Source organism: Amphibalanus amphitrite, unplaced genomic scaffold (genome assembly GCF_019059575.1).
Source record: "Amphibalanus amphitrite isolate SeventyFive unplaced genomic scaffold, NRLGWU_Aamphi_draft 000023F_arrow, whole genome shotgun sequence".
NCBI lineage: Eukaryota > Metazoa > Arthropoda > Thecostraca > Balanomorpha > Balanidae > Amphibalanus > Amphibalanus amphitrite.
In genome coordinates, this window is record NW_024881519.1 from 223,542 (window position 1) to 244,932 (window position 21,391).

General features: G+C 48.0%; 1 protein-coding gene across 3 annotated transcripts in view; it reads left to right on the forward strand.

Moving 5' to 3' along the window:
- The window catches only part of LOC122392449 (Parkinson disease protein 7 homolog), a 160,164-nt gene that overhangs the window by 109,964 nt on the left and 28,809 nt on the right, over positions 1–21,391 (forward strand). For all 3 annotated transcript variants that reach the window (XR_006258519.1, XR_006258520.1, XM_043387291.1), the window contains exon 4: positions 12,326–12,518. Coding sequence is in view for 1 of the 3 variants with exons in the window: in XM_043387291.1 (XP_043243226.1) it covers positions 12,326–12,518 (193 nt within the window). In the remaining 2 variants the exon portion in view is untranslated. The remainder of the gene's footprint in view (positions 1–12,325; positions 12,519–21,391) is intronic.

Below are 21,391 nucleotides of genomic sequence, written 5' to 3' on the forward strand. Positions count from 1 at the left end.
ACTACCAGTAGTCCACGATAGATCGACCAAAGCCGTACACCCTCATATTTTATTTTTTGCTTAAAATTGGTCTAATGGGTTGTGATGGGCGGGGAAGCCAGCTGTGCCAAGGATTTTTTTCTTCGAACAACGGTTTCCGAGGTATAGCCTCAGGCAATTCCTGGAGGTCACGCTGCAACCCTATGTTTGGCGGCTTATAACTCAGAAACTATTGATTTTCTATGGTAAACACTTTATATGGTTCAACTCGCAATCAACCAACAAACGTTTTGGCTATCTCGGATTTTCGATTTTTGAAAATTTTGATCACGTGACATCTTGACCTTTTTTTCGAAGAGTGACCTTGATATTTTCCCAACTGAAAGTCGCAATTATGTCTGATGACGATTAAAGCCTTATCAATTGTCATTCATATGCGCAAATAAAAAAGTGGCTTTCGGCCTGCGTTGACCTCAGGTCAGGTCATTTTTATGACCTGTCCATTATTACGAGCAGGAGTGACGCGAGATCTCGAGAATAAAGCAAGATAGCGACAAGCGGTAAACGGTGCAGGATTCACACGGATAAGGTCTACAATTTTTACGAAGGTCATTTTCAGGTCAGGTCAAAGATGACGTCACAGGGGTAAAAAGGAAGTCAAAATAGTTTTGGCTGTACCTTTTGATCTAATAAAGAAAGAGACGTGGAAGAGGCACCATTGTGTTTGCTTTCGCCTAGCGCCAGTTCGTTTTGAATTTCAATACCGATGACCTGAGGTCAGGTCAATTTCTTGACCACCCCATTATAAGTCAATTGGGGAAAAATCAGCTCCCTTGTTTTTACACTAAAACGCGTCGGAATTGCCTAATATACCATGAGTGACTTCATATACGACTAACTTTGACTACCTTGAGACCTTTTTTGCTCTTGGTCAACTGTGACGTTGCTCTTGGGTCATGTGACGTCATTATAGGTCACCAAATGGTTTTTTGCTAATAACTCCTTACAGGTTTGAGATACAGCCGCAAGGATAGGCTCATTGTGTTCAGCTCGTCAAGGCCCATCGAATGATATATATGATGACCTTAAGGTCACGTGACCTAAGGTCAACTTTTGACCTTGACCTTTCGAGGTCAACATACACATGTTTCGATGCGGATCGACGAGAGGATCACGATGGTGCTATTAGTTTGTTCCTAGCTGGGATATTTTGAAAGTTATTCGAGAAAAACTTCATATATATGTAGTGCCGCCATTTAGACTTTCTTTTTATCCCTGTGACGTCATCTTTGATCTGACCTGAAAATGACCTGAGTAAAAATTGTAGACCTTATCCATGTGTACTTTGTGCCGTTTACCCCTTGTCGCTATCTTGCTTTGTTCTCGAGATCTCGCTGTCGCTCCCGCTCGAAATAATGGGAAGGTCATAAAATGACCTGACCTGAGGTCAACGCAGGCCGAAAGCCACTTTTTTTATTTGCGCATATGAATGACAATTGATAAGGCTTTAATCGTCATCAGACAAAATTGCGACTTTCAGTTGGGATAATATCAAGGTCACTCTTCGAAAAAAGGTCAAGATGTCACGTGATCAAAATTTTCAAAAATCGAAAATCCGAGATAGCCAAAACGTTTGTTAGTTGATTGCGAGTTGAACCATATAAATTTTTACCATAGAAAACCAATAGTTTCTGAGTTATAAGCCGCCAAACATAGGGTTGCAGCGTGACCTCCAGGAATTGCCTGAGGCTATATCTCGGAAACCGTTGTTCGAAGAAAAAAAATCCTTGGCACAGCTGGCTTCCCCGCCCATCACAACCCATTAGACCAATTTTAAGCAAAAAATAAAATATGAGGGTATAAATTTTATTTATTTTTGGTCGATCTATCGTGGAATGCCCGGTCAGTACTTGACCAGCACTACCTCATTAAATGCAAACGTTGAATTGTTGTTCATAACAATTTTTTTCCAATATCACCGTCATGTGAAAATATTCCCCCCTCCCCCACCCAAAAACCCCGATTCCCCACATTTCCCCTAGTGTGTTGGGCTAAAAAAGGGTACTATATTTCTGCGTAGATGTTTCGCAACAGCTGACTGCAGGTTCTCACGACAGCTGACATGTTGAAAACAAACTGCGACTGGAAATCGTGGCGAGATCACGGTAAGTTAGTTATAGCTGGAAATTATTGGTCAGATTAGCCGCATGACACAGTATTGTTACTAAACACGAGTTTCTCTATAGAATGATGTCTACATCATTCAATGATGTCTACACATGTCTACACAATGATGTCTACACATCACAATGATGTATATTATAGGAATTAACTAATGTCTGAACCGGGACAGGTGGGCAATGTGACCTCGTAACATGTTACGAAGGCACCAAAACTACTTTGTAAATGTTCAATTAAAATGAAATCGGACTTACTCCACAAGAGTTCGTTGGGTCGGAGCTTTCGAATTGTATTACAATTCTTCGTCAGCGAGAGTCGTATCGGATGTTAAGATCGAATCGAAGGTACAGTGCGGATCGAACAAATATGGGTCGGACAGGAGGGTCTCTGAGGCAACTAGTTGGTCTTGAAATAAACATACAAACACTGGGAAACACGTGAATAATAACAGGATGCACACTTACTAGAAAAAGCCTGTAAAATGGGTATAAAACACACTAGTAAAATATCTAATACAAAAATATAGGCCGGTAGGTAAAAATACAGTTAATGACATGTTAATGACAGTTAATGACAGTTAAAACTAGACTAAGATATAAAATATCAAAATTATAAAATCTATAAATGAACTTTTAACGGCAGAAACGGCGAATAATGGGGAGCCACCTGTCTTGCAGCAGGGCACCAGAGTTGCGGTTCACATTCGCGTCATTGGGTGACACTAGGACGGCTTCCCGCCGTCCCACGGTACGAATGTAGGCCGATTCGAGAAGGAGTCTCATCTGGTGGTGGCAGGCACGGTTCAGGATTTTGGCGTCGTCGAAGGCCGGCGTGCAGTCCCGGTGCGTGCTGAACGCTGAAGCGTTGGTTCTGGAGCGGACCGAGCCAGCCCAGCTCTCTCGGTGCTCGCGGACTCTGGTTCCAAGTTCTCGGTCCGTTTCTCCGATGCAGACGACCGGGTCACCCTCTACCCGGCAGGAGCACTCGATGCAGTAGATGACATTACTTTCCTGCTGCTTGGGTAGACGGTGCTTGGCTTGGCTACAGAGGAGGGTCCCGATGGTCTGCGACGGCTTCGACACGAGCTGAATGCCGATCTTGTTGGCTTCTCGCTTCAGTTGGTAGAAGCAGGGACCAGCGAACGGAACCGAGAGCCGGACGGGTGCAGGCAGCGGGCTGGGGTTCGGTGGCGACGGCAGAGCCCTGGCCTTCAGCTGGAGGTCCTTTTCTGTTCTTCTTAGGATCGGGTTGATGAACGAGAGAGGGTAGCCGTGTCGGTGGAATTTCTTGCGTATAAAATCAAGTTCTTGCAGGCGGTCTTTGACGGAGGAGCAGTAGCGGATGGCACGTAAGCAGTCAGATCTGATGGCTGATCTCAGATAGCGCGTCTCTGTATAGGACGAATAATTGTAATACAATTCGAAAGCTCCGACCCAACGAACTCTTGTGGAGTAAGTCCGATTTCATTTTAATTCACAATTCATCTCCACATCATGTCTTTAAATTGTAAATGTTCATATGGTTGCTAAATTCGAATTCAGCTCCAAAAACTGGCCTAGAAACATGTAAAACTCGAAAAAGTGAACCGAGGTCATCAAAGGTCAATGACCTACCTGACCTTCCGGTGACCTTGACACCCACCCTAATGCATGGGAGCAACATCATATCCCATGTTTGAACGCTTAAAACCACGAAAAGACTGCAAACGCGCGGCTAATGCGTGCCGACATACGCCGAATCGCGATTCCGGCCAAACATGGTCTCGAAAAAGGTCAAAGGTCACAGGTCAAAGGTCATTTAGATCAGGGTCATAAAAATTTCAGGGTAGGTGTAAAATTGATTAACGCGAGGGTACTGAAAGTTTCGTCGCGATCGGCCGCTTTTTACGCGAGTTATTCGCGAAAAACCGAAGGGGGGGAGTCCGTTCGACCCCGGGTTAATTAACAATCCAGATTCCAGTACTACTCAAGTTCACTGACCAATAGTTTGCGGGCGCGATGATGACAGCGATGAACGAACCTCGTCCAAGCCGGCTCAACTCCGCTTGGAGGGACCGCAGACAGGCCGGTATACACTCGGCCTCCTACAGCGCCTCACAGCACTGTCTCAATGCCAGCATCCTGCACAATAATTCAAACCGCCTTTAATGACAATGCACACCAAGCATGTTGCTATTGTACTGGAATCTAAGGACACTTTCCTGTCTTTCAATATCTGCAATATTATCACAGCATTGACGCATGCGGCGATATGCGCCACATCAAAATGGCTTATAATAATCGCCAGTTTAGTAATAAATCTGGTCTGAAACATAGTCTACTGCAATCCCAGACGCATCAGTGATCACCTAAACAATTTAGATTCATTTTAGACAAATAACATACATCATTCATACGCAAAGTTCAATTACCTTCCCTGCTAGAAGCACCACGGAAAAATGAGAGCGTGGTAGTTTTTACGAAAATCGTCTCAAAACAAACGGAGAGCACGGCTACTAAATATGCGCGGCGCTCGCCACAGTAGAGCTTCACGGCGGCGACATTCTCCCCCAGTTTTCGGGAACCGAAAATTAACATTAAACGACCTAACAACAGGCACAGCCGCGTAACGAAAGACGTTCTTCTAGACAGTGTTCACGCACAATGGACAGTGGACACCGCACTGTCCGCCACGCACCACACATGCGCCCCTTCTACACGGCGCCACACCGAACCATCACGTCAAAGTCCTCACAGTCCTCCGTCAGCGTCCCGGGACGCCGAGCACCGGAACGCAGCGCCGCCCACCAGAGCGCCAACCGCAGGCGGCAGGCGAAGCGGCAGCCTCAGCGGCCCCGCGAGCGTCCGCGACGCACCCGCCGCAGCAGTCGTCTGCAGCCGACCCCGGACTCTGACGACCTCGCCGTCAGACGATCATGCGGCAGACGCGTCCCACGGGGACGCCGCCCCACAACACCGAAACCACCAGCACGTCCGGCTGTCCAGTCTGCCGACCACCAGCCAGCAGTCCACGCGACGACATTGCTGTCCTTCAGGATCAGGGCATCACAAGGAAGTGGAGACGGTCACGTGGGGCAGCGGGTCACGTGGGGCAGCGGAATCAACGATGGTGGGGAATCAAACAAACAAAAAATGCAAAAAAAAAGAATTCAGGTAACATATAAGCGTATACTTAACGTACAGCCAGGCTTATCAGGCAGTCTCACCTTGCAAAGACTGACTGACTCTGTTCCCAAGCAGTCAGTTCTTCGTGCATGGGTTACAAGCGTCATTGCTTGCTGCTGTCATCACACAACTCGTGTCAGACCAGCGACAGCGCACCTCTTCTTCCTCACCAGATTCAAGGTGTGGTTTAGTCCAGCGTGCATGCAGCGTTCATGTAGGTCCGTCACAATCAGTCGTCACTTCACTTCCGGGGCTCAGCGCGATGGGCTGTCGGCAGATCTCAGCGGGGGCATTCTTCAGACGAGCTTCCACCCTTACGATGCCCTTGTCAGCCTTGAAGAGAGTCACTCCTGGTTGAGGAGCCATTTTCTCGCGCTCTTGGTCCTCCCGGATGATGACCTGCTCCGCCCGCAGAAGTTCTTCCACCGTCAGCGGACCGCGCCTCTTCTCCTTCGTTCTGACGTTCCAAATGAACCGGTGAGTCCAAACGACGATGCGTCTGTACTTACTCCATGATGAAAATCGTGTGGGATCCACCAGAGGCCGACTTGCAGCTGTTTTGCCGACAAAGCTGACGGCCGGCCTTGCAGGTTTTCTCTTCAGCTCTGGCTGGTATGCTGGAAGACTGGACGTCATCAGGTGCGGCCACTCACCTCAATCACGAATGAGAAACTCGGGTCCGTTCCACCACAGATCAGAGCTTCTCAGCTGCGGTGCCGGCAGTCTTCGTGAGCTGATGTCTGCCGGGTTTTGTATCCCTGGCACATGTCTCCACTGAGAGGGGTCTGTGGTCACTTCACGGATAGGCTTTTTAGGATCCGGCCCGGCCCATATCCGGCAAGTCATATCCAGATCCGCCCATTATCCGCCTTTCTTTGAATATCAGAATCCGGCCCACCCATGGCCCGTATTGCAGCCAAACTTCCAAAAAATATCCGTAATAATCCGTTTCACCAATAACTGGTTTCACCCAAAACTGGACTAACAAATTCAATCTAAGGGACCAGACAGTCATACATCTCATAGACCATCATGGTTCCAAAAACCATGCATACATTGCATACATTATCCACTTGAAGACAAGTCTTGTGACAAGTGAGTGTCATAAAATGATGCCTATTACTTTAATCAAACCTCTGCTGCCGCTTAACACATTAGGTTAATTTTTAACATCAATGTTGAATGTTAAAATTTTGATCCGTTTTGATCCGGGTTCAACCTTCAATTCCCAAATCCGGCCCGCCCATATCCGTTCTTTTTTAACAAATTTAGAATCCAATCCTATCCGGTCCGCGGATTTATCCGTGGATAACGGATTTATCCGGCCCATGAAGTGCTCTACTGTGGAATGCCTTATCTCGGACACCCTGTTTGCCACAAACGTTTGAAACATTCTGCTCTCGTTTGCCACGAATCGCAGGACCACTTGGCTGTCCGTCCAGAACACCACGTCTTCGAACTCGAACGTGAGCTCCTTCTGGATCGTCTTGGCTAACCTCGTGGCAGGAACGGCTCCCTGAAGCTCGAGTCGCACAATCGAGAGTTGCTTGAGTGGGGCTACACTGGACCGCGACATGACAAAGCTGACACAGCGTCGTCCGTCGGCACCAGTCATCCGAACGTAGGCCACCGCTGCAAACGCGTCCTCCGAGGCATCTGAAAACAGATGAAGCTCAATCTCCTTGATATTTCCTGTCACAGATATCTTCAGGCTTCGCGGTACCTTGATGTCCTTCACTGCAGACAGCTCTGCCAACTACTTCTGCCACAGAGTGAGCTCGACACCAGAGATCTTCTCATCCCAGTCGAGTTTTAGAGCCCACAGCTTCTGGATGATCTTCGCTTGGAGGAGGAATGGCGTGATGATTCCCAGGGGGTCAAAGATCCTCGCTGCCATCCTCACCACTCCTCGCTTTGTTGCTGGGACGTCTGCTGTCCGCACTTGATTGCTCAGGGTGTCCTCGATGGGAGACCACAGGCAGCCGAGCTCCTTCCGTGCTCCACCTTCACACGCTGTGAGCTTTTTTTAGATGCATCTCTATCGCTTTCTGGCAGATGTTCCAAAAGTTCCGGACAGTTTAACCTCCACTTGTTGAGTCTGAAGCCTCCTGGTCTTATCAGCGACTTGACCTGCTCCATCGTCGACAGCGCTGCATCGGCAGTTTCCTCCGAGCGGAGGAAATCATCCACGTAAAAGTAGAGATGATTGATGGTTTCCCTTCTTTCAGCTTCTCTGCTCCGTTAGAGTCCGTTAGTGTCCGACGCACGATGTAGTTTGCGATGCAAGGACACTTTGCACCAAAAATCACAACTTGCATTTGATAGAGACTGGGAGGCTCTGTCACTTCCACTCCTCGCCAGAGGAATGACAGAGCTGGCTGGTCTTCGTTCCTCACTCTGATTTGATGGAACATCTGGTATATGTCCCCTACCACTGCAAAGGGTTCTTGTCTGAAGCGGAGCAGCACTCCATGGAGGCTCTGCATGAAGTCAGGGCCTCTGAGCAGTACAGAGTTGAGTGACGTGCCGTCACATACTGCAGCCGCGTCAAACACGACACGTGGTTTATCCTTCTCTGGATGCATCACGGCGTGATGTGGGGGGGGGGGGGGTCCAGAGTTTCTTTTTCTCCTGGTGCTCAGCTTCCTGGGGCGTCAGTTTCTATTAGGTCATTAGTAGCTACAATTTGTATATCTCGGAATTTCGATTACCATACCTGACCTTTGATTCAAGCCAGATCTTTTGACACCAACCGCATTTTTGGGTCAGGTCAGGTCACTGACCTATGACGTCATAAGTGAACCTCTGCACGGTCTTCAGATGTCGCAACTTTGCAACGCCCTCACTGCCAGAGGAGATGTCACATTGAAATGAAACTTGCAGGATCTAGTATCCATTATGAGAGTCACAACTTGTATATCTCGGATTTTCCCTTAAGGTCATATGAGGTCAGGTCATTTGCGTGACCTCACCATTATAAGTCAATGGGGAAAAAATGAAAACTGCTATTCTGGCGCCGGGAACGATCTCCAACTATCTTAAGCACACAGAATCGTGATTTGATGCACTCTTTGCAAGGTAAGATGCGTCACTTTTGCAATGTTGACCCTGCGTGACGTCATTTATGACGGCATCAAGGTCATATTAGTTTTTCGTCAATAACTCTTGATCAAATTGAGCTAGCGAGTCGCGGAAGCCACCAATGTACTCAGGAAGACCTGCCGAATCGAATGATATGCGACATGACCTCTTTCGACCAACTTCGTGACCTGGGGGTGCTGACCTGACCTTGACCTGAGGTCAACACCCCAAGTTGACCTGGCCCGAGCAAAAAGTATATCATTCGACGCGCCTGAGCGATGCAAACACGATGCTGCCAAAATCGCGGCTCTGCGACCGTTTTTTGCGAAGTTATTCACCAAAAACTGAACCGTACCTTGGGGCACTTGACCTGACCTCAGAGGTCACCGGTTGACCTAGGACCTTAACCCGCGCGCCGACGGGGGGGCGGATATCCGCCCCCTGAGATTTTTCGCGAATAGCGGGAAGGCGCGTAGCGCCGCGAAATTTGGTATGACTATTGCCTCATCAATTTTACACATGGTGTGCAAGTTTGAACCTCCTATCTTTTAAGGTCAGGTCACCAGGTCACTTTGAATGACCCAACCTCAAGTCAATTTTTTGCAACTTTGTCACCGTGCCAGAGCTACAGTAGATGTCGGAGGCCTTTGAAAGTCGCAGGATATCATTAGGTCATTAGTAGTTACAATTTGTATATCTCGGAATTTTGATATCGGTGACCTAAGGTCAGGTCAATTTCGCGACCTCCCCATTATAAGTCAATGGGGGAAAAATCAACTCACTGTTTTTACCACTAAAACGGGTCGGAATGGCCCCATATACCAAACATGACTTCATATACGATCAACCTTCACTACCTTGAGGTCTGTTTTGCTGTTGGGCAGCTGTGAGGTCATGTGACGTCATCAAAGGTCACCAAAGGTTTTTGGCCAATAACTCCGTACAGGAACAAGATACAGACGCGTGGATGGTCTCATTGTGTTAAGCTCGTCAAGACGCATCGAATGATATACATGATGACCTCGAGGTCACGTGACCTGAGGTCAACCTTTGACCTTGACCTTTCGAGGTCAACATATATATCATTCGATGCGGATTGACGAGAGGATCACGATGATGCCCTTATTTTGTTCCTATCTTGACTAATTCGAAAGTTATTCGAGAAAAACTCTCTCCATATCTAGCGCCGCCATTTTTACTTTTTCGACCCCTGTGACGTCATCTTTGACCTGACCTGAAAATGACCTGGGTAAAATTGTAGATCTTGACCGTGCGTATCCGATGCCGTTTACCGCTTGTCGCTATCTTGCTTCGTTCTCGAGATCTCAGGGGGGCGGTCATCCGCCCCCACCCCCCCCCCCCGTCGGTGCGAAGTTGGCGCAGACCCCCGTCGGTGCGCGGGTTAAAATCGGGTACCAATCTCTGCGTCTCGTAACGGCGCACACGCTCGTTTTTTCCGCGACGCGCTAGCTCCACCAGGGGCGAAACGGCGAGGGGGGTCGTACCCGCCCCCCCCCCCTCGGCCGGCGCGTATGTAGAAAACCAATAGGTCCGGCGAGGGTTAAGATGATCAGCAAGAGGGCAACCCGAGTGATAGACAAAGTCGTTTGATTGAAGGTATTTGCAGGCAGAAGGCGCCTGACCTGGCCATGAGAGCTAACAATACGACGTGCTGAGGTAAAATCAGCCAGTCGCGCTCGGCGAACGACCCATGCACACCATTCTACCCAAAACGATAGAGTCTATGGAACCGCCCTGTATCGCTCTTCCGGGACCCGACACTGTTGGCCGATGCCCAACTTAGCCGCGGCTGGTTCAGGCCATGTAACTTGCCGGTCATTTTCGGACTTTGCTGGTATCGGCCGCTGTCTGACTGGGCGGCGGCGGCGGGCTGTCCTTAGCAGGGATCAGTTTGCTCGATAGGTGGCAGCACTTTCGGGCGGTCGCGCAATACAATGGGAATTCCGCGGAGTTGCCGATCCAGGTAGTAGGTAATCCATGACGGTAGCTTGAATGCTTTGAGTTATATTCATATAGAAAGAAATACATTCCATCTTTGGTGGAATATAAATAGTTTTTGCCGCGAAGCGTATTAACCCGCGCCCGGCTGGGGGTCCTGGATTTCCACGCCCTGCTGGGGGGGGGGGGGTGTTTGAACACCCCCCCCCCTTGTAACTCGGCTCCTGTGCCACGTAGCAATACGCGGAAGGCGGCGTTCGAAAGAGCGTCAAAAATAATGACGAAATCACTTCGGTCAATTTTTTGGTCAGGTCAAAGGTCAGGTCACCAGAGGTCATTGAAGGCAAAATTTCGCCGATTTCCAGGTCGAATGTCGACAATTTCCAAGAAGCCAACGCATAACTCGAGAACCAATAGAGCTACAGCGCCGCGGAAAAGCGCATTCGATAGCTCTTATAAAGCCCTTTCTGAGTAATTTTCTCAGATTTGACCTAACGTCAACGGTTTTGCCTGCAGGGGGCAAAAACTGCAAAAATAGCCGATTTTTTCGGAAACAGTTTTTCTGCAATGACTTTTGATCCAAGCCTTGTACGAGCTTACTTTTACCGGCATTGTGTTCCTCTCGTCAAGACGCATCGAATGAGCTATAAGTTGACCTTGAAAGGTCAACTTGAAAATTTGACCTCAGGTCAAGGTCATGACCTGACCAGAAAGGGCCATGTTGCATATCAGTCGATCCGTATCGTCGAGCTGAACACATCTAAGGCGTTTTCATCGCTCTAGTATGCCTCTATCAAAAGTTATTTGCGAAAAACTGTGAGATACCATTCGTGGCCTAAGATGACCTCAGGGCATAAACAAGGGTCACAGACACCATTTTCATGTTCAGTGTGTCTAAACCACTTGTAATTCGGTGTTTGAGAGTGTTTATAATGTCTTTTGTCCAAAAGAGGCGCATTTTAATTTTCTCCCATTGACTTACAATGGGGAGGTCGCAAAATTGACCTGACCTTAGGTCATCGATATCAAAATTCTGAGATATACATTTTGTACATGCTATTGCTCTTAGCAATCGCTGAAAGTTTCAAAGCGATCGGTCACTCGGTGTAGCTATGACAGACATTGAAACTTTTTATGAGGTGAGGTCACTTCAAGTGACCTGGTGACCTGACCTTGAATGACCTTGGTCTGAAATTTTTACAACATGTGTAGAATTGATGTATGATAAGGTGTACCAAAAACGGCGGCACGGAGCGCCGCCGTTTTTGAGATATTCGCGAAAAACCACAAGGGGGGGTGTTCAAACACCCCCCCCCCCAGCAGGGCGCGGGTTAACCGTTGATCATCATCAGCGAAGCTAATGAACGACTAAATTATTGAAACAAGCCTGTATGTAAGGTAATATACTTCGACTACTGGCTGCAAACTTGGCTTTTAGTTTCTGTTTATTCAAAACGATTGCATTTTACACAAAAAAATGTGCTCAGCTTCCAATCGCCATTTCCTAGCCTAGAAAAGTCGCTGCTCCTCTGTAGTCGCTCTATTACGGATCACTGCCCTCTCAAACAATCGCTTTGACATGTGAGTCGGCAACGCGATCGCTGTTTTGAGTGAGTCGCTGTTTGAAAGTCGCTGTTTTTTTAATCGCTGTTTCAGACGTCAGCCCTCTGTCTGAACGCGTCTTTTCGTGCCGATAGTCTCTGTCTGAGCGCGTCTTTTCGTGCCGATAGTCTCTGTCTGAGTGCGTCTGATCGTGCCGATAGTCTCTGTCTGAGCGCGTCTGATCGTGCCGATAGTCTCTGTCTGAGCGCGTCTGATCGTGCCGATAGTCTCTGTCTGAGCGCGTCTTTTCGTGCCGATAGTCTCTGTCTGAGCGCGTCTGATCGTGCCGATAGTCTCTGTCTGAGCGCGTCTGATCGTGCCGATAGTCTCTGTCTGAGCGCGTCTTTTCGTGCCGACAGTCGCAGCTGGTGAAGAGGGCGCTGCTAGAACAGGAGGCGACCGGCCGGCTGATTGCCGCCATCTGCGCGGCGCCAACGGCTCTGAGGGCGCACGGCCTCTGCACGGGCCGAGCACTCACCAGCTATCCGACGTTCCGTGACGAGCTGGTGGCGGCCGGCTACCGGTACTTGGAACAGCCGGTGGTGGTAGACGGTAGGTGCAGCACCCGCAGCTGCTACTGTACACGTATATTACCAACTTAGAGTCTTGCTATTATTTACTAGCTGGTGGCCAGTGGAGAAAGAAAATGTAGTGCAAGGTGTGGAGGAATAGGACATGTCGACACCTTTTTTTAAAACCCCACATTTGTCCTCCCGTGAAGTTCAGACAAGTTGTTTAGAAACCTTCAAAAAAGGTACAGTCACTCGATTTTTCTCAAGTTTGTCTGTCTTGGCAGATCAAGCGATGCCAGAGCAAGCTTACGAACACACAAATTTGATCAGGATCGGACGATTGGACACTTCTAAAAAGAGATCTTTCGTGCCCCTCCCGGAAATTCCCCGGAGAACAGATGTGGGGTTAAAAAAGGTGTCCATGTTTGCTCCGAGGATGAGGATTATGCATAAATCTCTTACTGTCATAGATATTCTTACCAAAATAAAATCGTGCTATTTTTCTGTGCCGGTTGCCCCACTAGATCCCGTTCTTAGTATCGCCACTTGCTGACGCTCCCGATACGTGAACCAGTCACGTAACTACTACGCGTTTGCGCTAGTACTAATATATATTTAATTGCCCGGTCCGAGCACTATACCAGACATTATTCGGTCGCTTTCCCAAGGGTGTTTTAAAATAATGTCCGAACGAAGTGAGGACATTATTTTATCGAAAATAGCGTCCGAACGGAGTGAGGATGCTATTTTCGAAAATTGCACGAATGAAATGAGTGCAATTTTTGCATTGAATGTGCGAGCCTGCGAGCATATTCAATGAAAACACCCTTGAGGAAAAGCGACCGTATCATGGCTGGTATAGTATTCGGACCGGGTAATTAAATTTATTATAGTAAATTTTTGGCACCTAGCACCAACGCATCTCTGAGAAAGGGTTCGCTCTTGGGCTTCGACATCAAGGAGGGGCACGGGAGATGGGGGGGGGGGGGGCAGCAAATGGGTAAAGCTTTGGGCGTATAATGAAAATTATTGCCAATGGACTTTAACACACGATGGGCGAATAACGAAATTAATCTATAACTTGGTTTCAGTATACCTATACAAATGGTAAATTGCCTACCATGTAGTATTTTGCTTGAAATTCATCCCTCATTTCTCAGATATTTCCTGGTAAACATGCGAGACGCGTCTGTTACCTACTTTTATTAGACATTCATGTTACGAAGCGAGTGAGGAGTAGGCGTTGCGGAGACATGTTTGGTCTTCATTAGTGGGGAAATGTGATGTCGTTGCATTCCCTCCTCTTTCCTATGTTTTGAGTTTTGACATCCAATATCCATGAAGGTATGATAACAAACGTCGATCTTACTACAAACACTGGCTCCTGACAGTGCTGTTCTTCCCGTTTTGTAAGGTTCATCTTCAATTGCTCTTTTCACTGGCTCTTGAGAACTAGGTGTACCTCGAAATCTGCCTTCTAAATTTCTGCGTAACCTGCTAAGCCATCTCTTTGAAATGCATACGAAAAGTCATTACATTAAGGCTGTGTTCTTTTCAAAATTCACCTGTCAACCTGTTTCGCAATTTATTTTATTCCAAGCTGCAAGCTTCTATGACCGGACTTTTAATGAAGTTTCAGTCATCGAATGCATTGTTTAACAGGGAACTTTTGAAGAGAAGAAAACTGCCGTATAATGAAATTAACCGCCGTGTTTTTATGCATGGGTTTTGATAGGCATTTCCGAGTTTTAGCGTCGACTGAAATTAACCGTCTCTCGCGCTTCAGCCTTTCAGCAGGCCACCTTTATACAAAAATTTAACTGAACTTTTTTAACATGCGTCGGTGGCAAAAATGTACTATAACACACTTTAGCCTGAGGGCCGGTCCGTAGCCGGGAGGGGTAGAATGCCAGAGCTCCAGCTCACTCACGGTTCGTCGGAAAGTCATTTCATCCACAAAAGAAACGAAATGTACCATTCAAAAGCTGACGATGAGCTGATTCCAAAAATGTGATTTTTACCAAAATCGTTCGATGGCCTTTTTCAAAAATTGCGTTTTGTAAAAACGTGATAATTTTTTATTCAACGAGCTGTCCAAGACATTCTCAAAATCATGGGCATGTTTTTTTCAGAGAAAGCTAAATGCCAAAAGAACAATATGTAGCGAAAAAAAAATATTCTCAAATATTAATATGCGTCTCTCACAGCCGGCAACACGCCGCAATCACACAACTCAGTGTCATGATGGATCAAAGTAAGCCAACAAAAGCGTGAAATGACCCTTATCGACGCGCAGACCTGGCGCTAGGCCCGTCTGACCGGTCACGGAAGAGACGTTCGGCTGTCGCCTTGCGAAACGGACGTCATGTTTGTTAGTTTAATGATTCAAGTCGGTACCTAGTTGTTCAGGATAGGTACCTGAGAGGAAGATTCATTGCTCTGTCACTTTCAAATCATGTATGAATTTGCGTTTGTTTATGTCTACTTTGCTCAAATCAGCCAGGCATCAAGAAAGCTGACCGCGCTGAGCTGTCAGAGGTTGTACCGGCCTCAGCTGGGCTAGAGTGCACAGTGATGCAAATGGGGTTCACGAGTGGCCATAATTACCAAAAAGTTAAGTTTACCAAACCGAGTAAATCGCGATATGGCCAACCAAAGAAATGTTTGGGACATCTGAAATCGCATAGTTTTTATGTTTTTATCAAAACCGGCCTCGTGTATGATTGTCAGAAGTCGTGACATTGCTGGGGGGATCCATGTGATCGCAAGGCAACTCGCAGTTGCGATCAAACGTAAGTTGAATCGGAACAGATATTGGGGGGATCCATCACATCGTAGGCTAAGTAGGTACGCAAGTTGTATCACAAATGGTGAAGATACGAACTAACTTTACGAATCTTCTCGGTCGATCGGAAGGCCGATCGTAACGAAGTTTTACCTCTTTCTCAAGAGAAAAGTATAAGAAATTTTCAAAATTTTCACAAAACCGAAATATATGTTAAAGGGACCCTCCCACCTTAACATTAGATTTGAGTTGAGATAGCCAAAATGGGGTAGCCAAAATGGCTCACAATTACCGGTTTCGGCACTCACAACGTCGAGAAATGCCTTAAATCGCAAATATTGAATTTCAAAATTGCAGCATTTTGATTCAGAGGGGCTAATGCATAGGAATACCCCTCTGAATGTGTGACGTCAGCGCAGATATCAAACGATTTTTAAATGTTTGACTAAAACGTTTGTAGCACGCGGTGGTATATGCTGCTTTGCGCGCAACAAGTGCCGCACTTTCAGCTGCCAAACTATTGCTTCCAAATAAAGTCGCTAGGAACAGAGGAGATCCCAAAAAGTAAACACATGGTGTGTCAAAAGTGGAAATAGCCGGTGCGCCGTCTGGCAACCCGGCAGCCCGCCGCCATAGGGAAATTCATGTTTTTTGTCGCTTTTTCGCTCCTTATGAGTCACTTGATCTAATTAGAGCTTAACTAGGAACGAGGCGGGTCACTTGGACGTATTCGGGAGCCGAATACGGTGTTTTGGAGCCAATACCTAGGAAACCCTACCCGCCCAATGCGAGTTTTTAAGAGTCTGCATGCCCAAATTAACGTTGAGCGCGGCCGTTTTCGGTCGGTTTTCCGCGACCTTGTGGCAAAATCGCCTTATTTATTCAACCAGGGTGGGCTAATTCGCTTAACTAGGAATGAGGCGTTGAAGAGAATTATTCAAGGAATAGAGCTGTGCAAAAATATTTTTTGTATTGTTAAAACTGTATCCGCCCTCGAACGATAAATATTGTTGACCCATCAGAATCACATCCCCTTGAATGCGTTTGGACTTGGCTGGATCTAATATTAGCGAGTATCTGCTAATGCAGTTTCTTGAATTACACAGTACGCATACAAGCATACATACTTCCTGCCCTTGGTTATTCCTCACTTGAATGAAAATTTTGCTAAAATAACTATTCCAAGCAGTTAACAGGTTTTAGTGCAGTGCCAAGTCGGAACCGTTCAGCGCCGCCAGGCTCCCAGGCGCGCCTGGGCGGCGCGTAACGGCCGCCGCCGGCCGCCGCGCCGCCGCTGTGGCAGGGTGTTTGACTTCATGTCTCTGTTGCTAGAAAAGTTGTGGACCGATTTACTTGATTCTTGCATGGAAAGATCCGCCATTCAATTCTTAGCAGATAACAAAAATTTGACGTCAATTGCACGATCCGCTGCCCATATTGTGGTACTGCCATCTATTGACAAGGCTGGCGAACTAAAGCCGGGCGGCTATTTCCACTTTTGACACACCATGAAAAGTAAAAGTCTTATATCTTGGAAACCGGTGAATATTTTTCGGTGAAATTTGGTAGATATTCGTTTTCGCTCTTTCTGAACCGAGCGACATCACTTTCATGCCAATTCATAAACTTTTTTTGAAGGTGAGAGGGTCCCTTTAAACAAATATGGTTGATGAACACGTGTGCAAAATTTGAAGTCAATTCCTTCAAAAATGGCTGCGCTAGAGCGTTTTACATTTACACGTTGAAAACGATCACTTTCACGTCATTTTTAAAAAAGAAATCAATTTTGAAATTTAAAAAGTGTTTTGGGCAGTTTTTCGCGTTAATTGCGAAAATCTGACCCAAAATATGTATCGCACCATCAATGATCCGATACGCCATCAGAGGCCGCGCCGCCGACAGGTGGGCGCGGCGATACCTAGGCCGCGTGGGGGTTACACTGGTGTTCGGGAAGAGCTATGTCAACACGAGGCAGGCCGCGGGGGAGCCGGTGGCGGCGCCGGTCCGTATTTGTCGGCGCCTAGCGGTGCGTTTATGGCGGAGGAAGGGGAAGCGGTGTATGTAGTGCAGTAAGGCCGCACACAAGGAGAGGGCGCACGGGCCTCCCCCCTTTCGAGTTGAGGCCCCTAATCTCTAGACCGCCGAAGACCGTGTAAAATGAACTGAAATAATGATTGAAAAGACCGGGAGGGCCCATCTCGTTCCCCAGCAGGCCCATACGAGTCCATAAATGCCCAGTAGCGCAGCCAGGGGTATTGTGGTGAAATTTCAACGGCCCTCAAAAGACCTCAAAGGGTCCACAGATGAGGTCACAGGGTCCTCAGATGGTCTCTAAGGGCCCTCGGTTAGTGTCAAATGGCCCTCATCTGGTGTCAAAGGGCCCTCAGATGGCCAAATGAAGGGCCACAAGATGGCCTCAAAGGGCCCTCAGATGGGTTCAAAGGGCTCTCAGCCAACGTTAAACCTACCTCAGAAGACCTTAAAGGGCGTCAAAGGGCCCTGAACCTGCGTCAGAGGGCCCTGAGCTCGCGTCAAACGACCCTCCGAAGGTCTTAAAGAGTCCTTAGCTTGTGTCAGAGGGCCCCCAACTGGTGTCAGTGAGCCCTCCTCAGCTGGCGCCAAAAGTCCATCTGAAGGCCTCAAACGGTCCTCAGCTGGAGTACAACGGTTCTCAGATGCCCACAAGCGGCCCTCAAAAGCCTCAAGGAGCTCTTATAAGGTCTCAAAGGGCCCTCATTTGGCCTCAAAAGACCCTCAGCTGGAGTTAAACAGACCTCAGAAGGCCTTAAAGGGCCCTTATCTGGTGTCAGAGGGCTCCCAGCTAGTGTCAGAGGGCCCTCAGTTGGCGCGAAATGGCCATCAGAAGGCCTCAAACGGTCCGTAACTGGAGTCCAACGGTCCTCAGCTGGCGTCAAGCGGCCCTCAAAAAGCCTCAAAGGCCGCTTAGAAGGCAGCAAAGGGCCCCCATATGACCCCAAAGGGTCCTCTGCTGGCGTCAAACGGACTTCAGAAGGTCTCAAAGGGCGTCAGAGGGCTCTGAGCTCGTGTCAAATATAAAAGCGTCCTTAGCTGGTGTCGGAAGGCCCCCAGTTGGTGTCAGGGGGCCCCAGCTGGTGTCAGAGAGCCCTCAGTTGGCATCTATTGGCCATCAGAAGGCCCCAAACGGTCCTCAGATGGCGTCCAACTGTCCTCAGCTGACGTTAAGAGGCCCTCAAAAAGGTCTCAAAGACCCCTCGGCTGCCGAAGAGGCCCTTAGCCTCAAAGGGAACTCAAGAGACGTTAAACGGCCCTAAAAAGGCTTGAAAGGGCCCTCTGCTGGTGGTAAAGGGCTCGCACATGACGTCAATAACAGCGTTGTCAAAAACGGACCTGAGAGGCCTTGCCGGCCCCTGGTTATAAGGGACTCCTGTCTCTCGCAGTAACCTGAGTGGCCCCCGTTTACTTACGGGCCCCTGGTTATTGGAGGAGTCCCTGGTTACTGGAAGGGCCCCTGGTTATCAGCAGTAGCGGCGGAACACCTTCAATTAAGGGGAGGGGGGCACTGCCGACTTTTGGTCCCATTCTTTCCATGTAACGCCCATAGGGCTAAGGTTAAAATGCCAAAATCAAAGGGGGCACGGTGCCCCGGTGCCCTCCCCGTTCCGCCGCCTATGGTTATCAGAGGGTTCCCTGGTCACCTGGTGGGTCCCTGATCAATCGAAGCCTCCCGATCATCTGAGCGCCCCCTGATTGCCTTGGTCTTGGCGTTGGCGTACAGTTTAAAGTCGTCGGCACACTGCGGCCTCCTCTTTCTCAACAAGTCCCTCTATTTCTTCTGCAGCGAGAGCGATTTCGTCAAAATACTCCTCCATCGCGAAGCCTTGTGCGCAGACGCAGTCTTCGGGGCGCTCGCTGCGCCAACTCTTGACGCCAATTGACGGGCTCCAAATGGAACAGATCCGAAACGAACGTGGCAATGCCGACACACGATCTCTCCAAATTTACAGACAGTCTATTTGCAATAGGGGTCACTATATACTATAAACGAATGGGGAATTCGACTTTATCGACATGGTACTACGAAGTCACCTGATCTGCCTGCCCTTTAAACCGTAGTAAAAGTGGTATTTAAACGCTGCGAAAAAGCTTACGTACAGTCCACACCAGAAGTAATGTGTGGTTTCAGACCAGTCATGGGTATGTTCTGCTTCTGAAGCCTAGGAACGATTAGCCAGACTGCAAGGAGACTTTAACCCATTTACGCCCTTCGTTGCGTTTTCGCAACGCAAGCAAGCGTCGACGTGATCGAAGCTTGAGAAGTGTGTAAAAGAGACTAACCGATGAGACAAGTTTCAGCGTGTGTAGCATGGTTGTGCGCATGATGCTACGCAGTTACAAATCTGTGCGGCCGGTAAGTTCCTGCCTAGAGCTCCCAGAGGGAAGTCAAAGGTTTTGTGAGTGATGACGTCACGAAAACCAAGATAAGTAGGCTAAGTACTTAATAATATCGTAATGAAAATTGTGTAAACATATTCTGCAGAGTCCCTACAATAGCGTAGATATGCATTTTGTTAAGAAATAATGCTACAAAAAGGGTTTGTGACTATTTTCAAATATGACTACGGTCGCGTTGCGGGAACGCAACGAAGGGCACATCGGAAAGACAGCGGTGTTGCGAAAACGCAACGATGGGCACATTGGCAGGGTAGCGGAAGTATGAATATCAACAATAGACTTCACTCGTGCTACGCTGTGGGTTCTCTCTTTCTCTCCCCCATCTTCCTCCCTCTCCTCCTCGTTCCCCAATCCTCTCCCTCCCTCTCCCTCTCTCTCTCTCTCTCTCTCTCTCTCTCTCTCTCTATCTCTCTCTTTCTCTCTTTCTTTCTCTCTCTCTCTCTCTCATTTTGTAGCCAGAGGCTGTAGCGGCGGAACATCCTGCTTGATGTGGAGTATACGCTTGTTTTCTTACTTTGATAGGCTTTTTATCTAATCAGACCATTTTTAGAGCTAGCAGGATTATTGGAATTAGGGGAGACATTTGTCTGACCGGACACGGTTAATCGTAGACTGGAGACTGAGCCCAGCCAGTGGGCAGGCCACCCATGACCCACCCTCTTCCCCCCTCCCAAGCACTCGCTGCACCCGGCTACAGGCGCGCTCCTATGTGAGCTGCCCGATTGCGATATACGTTGCCGGTCCAGCCCGGAACAGGGGGTTGAGGCGTGGAGGAGGATTAAACTATCCTGAAGATGGAAAGGACGGATTGACGTCGAATCACCATTCTGTCCTGGCATTGTCTCGAGAAAGAGGTTATACGTGAAGGTCGCTGAGAGTGGGGCCATGAAAATTTTGGATTAGGTGTTAACATGATAAACTGGGGGTCGATTTGTTGTGATGCGCTATAACGCCTTACGCGGGTAATTTGTTAGAGCCGGATCGGTCCTTCTTTTCTTTTTGCTGAGAGTGGGTACGACTAACCTGCAATGGAATTTAACTTTACTCCTAGGAGGGTGGTTAACAATGATTGCGGATATACGCGCATACGTGAGGCACTGGTTTACTCCCAATCCTCCGTTTAATTGTATTCAGTGTGGGGTCTGATAGGTGGGGGTAATGGCTCTGTCTAGCTTCCAAAAGAAAGCATCACCCTGGATACGTGTCGACCAAAACTTTAAATGAACAGCAATGGACAACGTAAATGGTTGATAATGACCGTGTTGCCATCTCCCCGTTCGCGAATCATGAAGTTATGCTTCCTCACTGAGGCTCTTAGGCGGGTTATAAAGCATGACGGATGTGGGTTCCGCATTTTCAGGCAATAGTTGTCAACAGTTGATTGATGTTTTGTCAAAACATATTAGCATATACGGCAGTTCAGTGTACTTTATGTCCGTCTGATGTGCCCGTCGTTGCGTTTTCGCAACGCTGATGGCGCCCGGTGTGCCCTTCGTTGCGATTTCGCAACGCATGTTTTTTACGTTTTTCTCGAAAAACTTTTGCTGCAGGCGAAAATAATTTTCGATTCCATGCAAGGCCCTGGTAGGAGCATAACATATTTTGATTTCGTCGATTTTCATGATGGTCAATATTCCTGGGCATAAATGGGTTAAATGTAGCTTACCTGTATCTTCACCCTTGCAGCTACAACT